This window comes from Carassius gibelio, chromosome B2 (assembly GCF_023724105.1).
Source record: "Carassius gibelio isolate Cgi1373 ecotype wild population from Czech Republic chromosome B2, carGib1.2-hapl.c, whole genome shotgun sequence".
Taxonomy (NCBI): Eukaryota; Metazoa; Chordata; class Actinopteri; order Cypriniformes; family Cyprinidae; genus Carassius; species Carassius gibelio.
In genome coordinates, this window is record NC_068397.1 from 1,183,548 (window position 1) to 1,192,821 (window position 9,274).

Genomic DNA, 9,274 nt, shown 5'->3' on the forward strand with positions numbered 1-9,274 from the left:
CTAAACAACCAAAAAAAAAGAGCCCACTGAGCCTGCCTAGAGTTTAATCTTTTAGCGGACTTGATTTATTCAAGATTTTTGTGATCGGTCCAAACAATAAAAATAACCCCTCAAACCTTACAACCAATGACGCCACTCTTCCAAAGCGAGCTGGACTGTAAACAGCTCTCTGACTAATGTCATAATTGTGCTTGGCCGGGGTCAAGATGCACGGAAAGATGCACCTTACAGTCCGTGAGGGAACGCTGGGATAGGACCGCGACAACCCCCACCTCTGTCGCGTCAACCTCCACCACAAACTCCCTGGAAGGATCAGGGGCAATGAGGATGGGAGCTGAAACGAAGCAGCTTTTCAGTTTGGTAAATGCAGCTTCCTCTGCTCTAGACCACCTGAAGGCAGTCTTGATGGAGGTTAAGGAAGTCAAAGGAGCAGCTAGCTGGCTGAAATTGTGAATAAACCACCAGTAGAAATTGGCAAAGCTCAGAAACCTCTGCAGGGCCTTACGAGACTCTGGGATTGGCCAATTTATCACAGCCCGAATCTTGTCGGTATCCATGAGCACCCCCTCGGCCAAGACGATGTATCCCAAAAAAGGAACAGACATTGCATGGAAAATGCATTTCTCTGCCTGACAAAAAGCCCATTCTCTAACAGCCTCTGAAGCACTCGCCTGACGTATTGAAAATATCAGTATGTCATCCAGGTAGACATAAATGAACTGACCTACCATATCTCTCAACAAATCGTTGATGAGTGCTTGGAATACCACAGGGGCGTTACAAAGGCCAAAAGGAAGAACAAGATATTGCCCCCTGGGGGTATTAAAAGTGGTCTTCCATTCATCCCCCTCTCTTATGTGAACCAAATGATAAGCGATACGGAGATCCAATTTCGTAAAAAAAGGCACACCCTACAGACGCTTGAAAAACAACGACATCAACGGCAAAGTATAAGTATTCTTCACCGTGATGTCATTCAATACAGGGACGAAGAGAGCCGTCTTTCTTTTTCACGAAGAAGAGGAAGAGGGGCAGATTAGCTTGGCTGCAAGAGAATCAGAAATATATTTCTCCATGACCTCACTCTCCGGATTGGAAAGCGAATACAATTTGCCTTTAGACGGAGACGTACCTGACAACAACTCTATAGCACAGTCAAAGGGACGATGCAGAGGTAGAGAAGCAGCCCAAGACTTACTGAACACTCTCTTCAGGCGAGATACTCAAGACGTGACCAGAGGCTGCACAGTATAAGCACAAACCTCTATCTCTGCATCTCTGCTTCTCCTGCTGTGAAAGGCAAGACCTATCCATCTGTCTGGGTTCAGGATCTTGAAAAGAGAACTCACTCTCGCCAGTGACTGATGATAGGCTGCTCTGATTAGTGACGTCAGGGATTCTCCGTAATGTCTTCTGTTGGACACGCCTCCTTACTCTGGCATCCGCCCAAAAAGAAAGCTCAGTGAGCTTATCCACCTCCGCGGGTAAATCAGAGGAATACATTTCGTCCTTTATGGTGTCCGAATGTCCATGAAGAAACAGGTCCAACTGCACCTTAGAATTTCAGCTGCACTCTGTGGCTAAAGTGCGAAATTCTATAGAATAATCAGCTACAGTGCGATCCCCTTGTCGCAGCTCCGTGAGAAGTCTAGCTGCATCTCTGCCATAAGCAGCGCGATCAAATACCTTCTTCAGCTCCTGCGAAAACGCTTGGAATGAGGCGCAGCATGGAAGTCTCTGTTCCCACATGGTGGTTCCCAAGCAGAGTTATAATGAACGCTACCTTAGAGAAGCTCGCCGGCATAAAAGGCTGTTGGTGGTAGACGAGGCTCAGGAGATCAAATGCTTTGATCCACGCCGACTGGTGGATTGGATGCAGGTGGTTGCTGAGAAGAAATGGTCTCTAGCTTGATGCACTGGAACTGAGTGGTAAGTTCCAACACCTGAGCGACCAGGGCTTGGACAGCACAACCCGTAGCCATCATCTGGTCCTCCTGGCACTCCATGCAAGAGTTCCTTCTGGTTATCAAGTCTTGTAATTCTGCTGACCTCGCTGGATCCATCTTGGTTGGTTCGTCCTGTTACAATGATCGAGTCAAGAGATCCAAGTGCGAAATAAAAGTGGTTTATTGGTAGCTCTGACAGTCAGCAATGACAAATGTAGGAAGACGATGGCATAAACCCAGATGAATCACGTCTAGACCACTCAAGCAGCAGTAACTCAAACCCAGCGCAGGAATCCTAGGCGGGCGAGGAATAAGGTCCAGAGAATCCCAACTGGATGGACAGGAGCACAACTACACAAGAAAACCAGATGGAATCAACGAACCAACAACACGAACAGGATGCCAGCCAAACTTAAAGACAGTGCAAATGAGATGCAGCTGGTGCTCATTACTGCAGCTGCTGCTGGTTAACAGACGCACACAATCAGACAGAAAAGCAAGATGAACGCACTGACCCATGAACCGTGAAAGGGATAATGAACAAGATATTGCGTGGCTTGTCAGTGATCTATGGCTCTGTCTATTAAGTGCCGCTTCATTTGAAAGCAGGTGATGGCGATTTAGCGGTAATCACGGATCCAGATTTACTGATTAGATGAGCATCATCATATCGCCCAGCCCTATGTCGAACCATGGAAAGGACCTTCTCTGAGCACCACTTTGTCCATTGTGTGTTTTTATGACTTTATACTGTGCCCGTAATTTCTTTAATTTCTCTCGAACTTGCATCGTAGTGCACTGGATGCTTAAATTTGCGAGTACAGCAACAATGTATTTAATTATGTCTTAATTCCTGCAGATGCCGTCAAACTGGCGTTTTACATTGTCCACAGCCCATATGCTAAGAAGAGCCCTGGTAACTTCCACAGAGCATTACTGGCAATTCTCCATTTTAAGTTTAGTTGCAATTCTTTACTCTTACCTGACTACTCGCCTACCGGAGAAAACTCCGCCTTTCACTTTGACCACGCCTCTATCTCCAGTTGGCCTGCTTTCGCCCAAGGGATTCAGTGGGCCAAAAAACCTGGGCCATTGGCCTCAAGGAAGCCCCGACAAAGCATGATCAAGCTCCGGAAGTGACAGTGGAAACGCGACTGGCCCTGGCACACACTGGCACGCAAAAGCACGCCCGCTTTTAGCCCGACAGTGGAAACGAGGCTAATTATAGTTGGCAGACATGAAGGTTGCCCTTCCATAGTACTGACAAGGTACCCTGTACAGAGACTCTTTGAGGACAGTAAGCTAAGAAGTCCTTGATCCATAACACAAGGTGCCTATTGGTATCCAGTTCCAATAGCCAATCTAATAAAATATCAGTGCCGACAATATTAAAAGCTGAACTAAAATCAGTAAATACAATTCTAGCAAAAGTGCCAGGATGCTGAATGTGCTCGCTAATCACATGCAGCTGAGTTAATGTAGCATCGTCAGTGCCTCTATGTGCCTCATATGCTTATATCTTTGCGTCCACTGGTGTTAGAGATGTGTTAGGGCATGTTACATGTTTTTCTTGAAATGAGTTGTGTATTTAAAATCTTTAATAAAAAACTTTCCTTATCCCATTTAATAATCTTACCACGTTTCACATTTTAAAGTTTAAAGCACATAGTTTTTGGACAGTTTTCAGTGGCCCACACAAAAAAAAAGACACATTCTCAAATTCGTTCAGATCACTGAGGTGGATAAAATTCCAAAATTCCAAAAATTCGTGCCCAAACCCGACAGAGACCCGTAATGTACTACACCCAACCGACCCGGACACGTCTGTTATTTCAAAAGCTGGACCCGGACTCGTGTAGATCCGAGAAATGTCCACCCGGACCCGACCCGGACCCGTATATTATTTGAAATCTGGACCCGAACCCGCTGGGCAGACACAGACCCGACTGGACCCGACGTTCACATATTCCACCTTAAATTGCTATTACAAGTCAATAAACATGTTGCGAAAGAATATAGATTTTTGTCTTACCTAATTTAAAGAGCCATGGTCTCTCTTCCTTGTACCTGACTGCCTGTGATGCATTACAATCCTCCGACAAGAAAGTTATTCATGTTATTCCTCTCGTTATTCCAAGTCCAAGCTGAATCCATTCATTATTTCAGCTTCAGAAGTCCACTTGATGTCACGGTGACGGATGACAAATGCTACTGTGCACATGTACATTCTGACTCGAGTTAATTCGCATAATAACTTAGACTGTTTGCCCTTTTGAACTATAATAACAATCGCTCGTGCAATGCCATGGCCGCTGACGTTATTTATTTGCTATTATCTGATCTCTGTGCTCTCTGCTCTGCATCGAGTCTGAATCTGAACCACTAAAACTTTAAGATTAAACGGTTCATTTATAATATTATAAAAATGGGCGAAAATGTCGACCGGTTTGGCGGTCGAAGTGTCCCTCACTGCTTGCCATAGAAACATGAAATGCACTCGAGACTGCACATGCGTGCTAGCTGTATCAACCTAAAATGCTTTAATGCAATTTGAGCGTCATAAAAAACATTCATTTGACAGTTCACCTCAGATTGTGTTGCTGATTTGAAATATATTAAACATGAGTGTGTCAAGTCTGCAAGCATTAATACCGTGAGTGCACTTGTATATTAACTCTGAGTCTGCGAGAGACAGAGAGAGAGATCACTTTTTTTGGCTCACTCAGTTACAAAAAACACAAGCAGTCTTTGATCACGGCCGGATGTTCTCCGATTGCACGGGTATTACACACAATGTTAAACAGACCCGCGACCCGAGGTAATAGATTCGGACCCGACCCGGACCCGGCTGATGATTTAAAATATAGACCCGAACCCGTACGGGTCCCGGGTCGGGTCCGGGGTCGACGGGTCTCGGGTGCACTGTGAAGACCTCTACTGTACAGGAACAGATGTCCAGCAGGGTGGAGGGAGGGTGGAAGTTTTATGACCCTCATCAATCAAAACAAGGTGCCCAGTACTCTCTATCTCACCTCCAAAACTCACTCAACAAAACACTTCATATATGTCTCAAAATAAGCTGATTTCACTATAATACTGCCAACAATTCTCACTCAGAAAACATTTATTTCATTTATAACAAAAAAAATAAAAATAAAAAAGACTATATACTTTGGAATTTGAATGAATTTTCATTAAGTTGTTCATTTAACAGTATATTGCAGCACTAAGATTGAATGAGATACCAAAAATAAAAACCCTTTAACTAAAAAATTAACTAGCATATTTACAGGAGTCTTTTGTGTGGAGTCTGATGACCTTTTCCTCTGGGTTTATCCCACAGTCCAGAGGCTTACAGGACAGGTGAACTGGAGACTGTAAGTGAGTTTGAACATGATTGAATGATCCGACAACCGATGCAACCGGATCTTGACTCGAGAATGATCGAGTCACTTGTTCGTTCATTATCTGGCTGGGCTCTGTGTTCATCTTCAGTTTCTTTTCACAGCAGTTCAGTCAGTGTACTGTTTGAGTAAATGAATTACTCCGGGATATTGGTTTGTTTGAACTCCGAGGGAGTTTCAGCCACATTAAAAAAGTTAACAGCTTAAGTAATTTGTGGATTAATGCGTATTAGAGATGCGAACCGTTTAAAACGATTCAGTTCGATTTTGGTGAGTTGGTTCAAGAAGATCCGGTTACATCGAATGATTCGTTCGTGAACCGGATATCACAAACTGCAGTGTATGCGCTCACAACAGACCGGCAACTCAGAACTCAGATGAGATGATTCCCTGTGGTCTGTCTGATCATACTGTGATGAGGATCTCTCTCCTGGAGTATAATGCAGGAGTTCATGTACAAGTGCAATGTTTTGTGTTATAGTTTAGACTCAGTTTGTTAAATGGCTCCTTCTTGAGTGTAGTTTCACTCAGATTCACCACATTTTCTCTTGTTTAGCGTTGTTATTTCTTCAGAAGACGTTATCTCTTAATAAATGAATCACTAGGAGCTGCAGACGGAGATCTCCAGGAAGCCACTCCTCCAGCTGTAAATGCAGAAAGCCTGAGTGTGATCCCTCAGTCGAGAGGAAGCAGAGCAGCTGAAGAGTCTCACTGTTGTGAGGATGGAGTCTGTAGAACAGGAGCGAGAAGACCCGGATCCAGAAACACGCGCACACACAGACGAAGAGAGCGGCGAACAGAAAGGTTTGAGTCACTGATTCTTCAGCAGTTCACCAGATCATCTGGGAGTTATTGATTGCTTTCATGGATCATAGTCAGATCGCTGAAACACGCAGTACAACACAGTAGCGCATGAATACGCGATCTCTAAACACGTGCATAACTTTCTTTCGCGGTTATTATGTGACAGAATATGATGAAGGTCAGTGGCGAATGCAGTGACTGTGAGGAACACTGAATCTGTGTGTGTTTATGAGAGAGGAAAGATCATCTGTCTGCTGTAGCCAGACACAGTGTGTGTTTTCAGCTTTAGTTACTTTCTCAAACATTTACAACCAACAGCACCAGATACCAAATATAAACCCAGTTGTATTAAGGATGTTTTATTTATAAAAAATAAATAAATAAATAAATAAATAAAAAAAAACTTTTATTGTATACATTCATTTTTAAAAAAAAATGAACGGAATAAAGCTGAGGTGCAGCGGGCTGAAGGCGTGATGTGATGTTCCTCTGAACCACTAGGCGGCGCGCACACGTGGAGCACTTCATCAACATCCGGTTTTAAGACGCTCGAGCGCTGAGATGATTCTGCGCTTTTAAAATGTTGTAGCAGATTGAAGTAGCAAATTTGAATCACTAAAATTAATGCATAATATTTTGAGACAAATGTCTTCTTAAAGATTTTCTGTTTTGTTTAAGATAATTAAAGCAACATTTTTTTTTTAATAATGAAAGAATATGTAAGTATGATATTTGTGGTAAAAGCGCCCCTGCTTTTGTGGCTAAAGAAACAGTAATTAGCATGATAATTAATAGATCGCGGACTTTTCCATTTGTTGATATGGCATGGTTAGGTTCAGAAGGTAAATATCATGTATAATCCATATTAGAGATAATCACCATATTTAGCATGAAAACAGCATATTTAAAACATGATATTATTCATATAATATAATAATAAAGGCATTTGTTGTTACTACTGTAAATATATATTCAATTATTATTGGATCTCCTTCAATGCTTTCAGAATCTTTACTTATTAAAATTATTGATGTTAATTAATGATCAATGTTTCTGTATTTTAAAATGTATGTTTATATTAACATAAATTACAGTATATTCACTGATCAAAATAAAAATATATATATATTATTTTTCAGAATAAGCAGAAAAATATTAAAAACTTTGCTAAAGTGATTGTTTTTGAACAAGTATTAGCTTCGACATTATATAAAATAAAGTTAGCTGAAGTGTTTGTATCAATACTGTGTGGGGGTTGAAGGTCACCCCATACATTTATACAATTTTTGAACAAAATAAACAACTTGAATTATTTATTTTCAAACAAAATCTGTTGCTCCATTAATGTTCATTACAAATGTATATATTTTTTTGCAATTAAATATTAGGTGCAGTGTACATCATTATATAAATAAATGATATATATTAAAGTATAAATGTTACATTTGTATATTTTACAAATATATATGTTCATGAACTTCCACAAACAGCAAATATAATAATGTGTTTTTCCTGACAGATGAAGTGTGTAATACTGATGATGTCCAGGAGAGGGAGCCTCAGAATAAAGAGTCTGCGATCATTTACTCACGTCCTTCCAAATCTGAAAGACTCTTCTGAGTAACATGAACACGAGACATTATGACGAATTTTGATAACCAAATAGTTCCTTCCCATTGACTTCTATTGCAAGGATAAATAATCCATTGGAAGTCAATGAGAACTGAATCTGTTTGGTGAATAACATTCTTCAAAATATCTTCATTTGCACTTGACAGAAGAAAGAAAACCCATTCAGGACTGGAACGACATGCCAGCTAATGATGACAGTTTTCAGTTTGGGCTGAACTATCTCTATAAGTCTAATCTCTGTCTGTCCGTTTCCATCAGTTGGAATGAATTGGATAACAGATTTGTATTTTATTTTTTTCTAACATGTTGTCTTCAGTTAAGAGAGTTTGTTTCTTGTGTGTAGTATTGTAGCACCACAGTATGACTATGGAATAAATATGTTTAAAATGTTTTTTGTAACCTAAAACAACAGTAAAAATGAGAATGTTAACATTTAAAGAGTCAAAACTGATATATTTAACCACTTAATTTCTTTCTTTTCAGACCTGATGGAAGAGGAAAGTGAAGAAGAACTGAATAAAAACTCTTCTAGAAAGAAAGTGTCACAGAAAAGAGAGTCGTGCAGCTGCGGTCAGTGTGGAAAGAGTTTCACGTGTAAGAGAAGCCTGATGGAGCACATGAGAATCCACACCGGAGAGACGCCTTTCTCCTGCTCTCACTGCGGAAAACTGTTTAAATACAAAGGAAGCCTCACGGATCACGTCCGAATCCACACCGGAGAGAAGCCGTACACGTGCCCTCACTGTGGAAGGAGATTCACTCACAGAACAAGTCTGTCAGGACACATTAAGCTCCACACCGGAGAGAAACCTTTCACGTGCCAGCAGTGTGGGAAGGGGTTTCTAAAAAAAACACTGTACAATTATCACCTCCAAACCCACTCTGATGTGAAGCCCCACATCTGTCCTAAGTGTGGGAAGGGTTTTAATCTGGCAACACACCTGAAATCACACGAGATGGTTCATGTGGAAGTGAAGCCGTATTACTGCCCTCCATGCGGGAGGAGTTACAATACAATGACCGAACTTAGAAGACATCAAAAGTCCTTCATACATAATAGATTCCTGCCCCTAGAGAGACTGATGCGCCAGAGCGGCTCCTGCCCCCCTAGACCAGAGCCAATTAATGCCTGTCTTGTGCTTTGAAAAATAAAAATAAATACAGAATTCATATTTTCTAATTTTATTTGTCCTATCTTATAATTTTTGTGGATATAATGAATAAGTTTAGAATTAATTATTTTTAATTACTATATTGAAAAAGAAGCTTATTTTGGTGGACTTCAAAGTATCGCGTTAAGTTACGTGAGGGGACTCTCTTCTCGTTCTGTTCCCGCTTTAGTCTACATACTAAATAAACAAAATGGACATTCGTCGTTTTTTTAATAAACCCACTAGTAAAAGTGTGGAGTTTTCTAACTCTGGCACTTCAACCATCAATTCCACTCACTGCTGCTACTGACACAGCAACCGAGGCCGGTGTAGCAGT

The 9,274-nt window shown here is 41.2% G+C and overlaps 1 protein-coding gene across 1 annotated transcript; it reads left to right on the forward strand.

Moving 5' to 3' along the window:
- The first annotated feature begins 5,971 nt into the window (after window positions 1-5,971).
- Window positions 5,972-8,946, forward strand: LOC127950463 (gastrula zinc finger protein XlCGF67.1-like). The gene is made up of 2 exons (XM_052547546.1): window positions 5,972-6,154; window positions 8,270-8,946. The coding sequence occupies exons 1-2, from the start codon at window positions 6,073-6,075 to the stop codon at window positions 8,929-8,931; spliced, it is 744 nt and encodes a 247-aa protein (XP_052403506.1). The 5' UTR covers window positions 5,972-6,072; the 3' UTR covers window positions 8,932-8,946.
- Window positions 8,947-9,274: the final 328 nt, after the last annotated feature.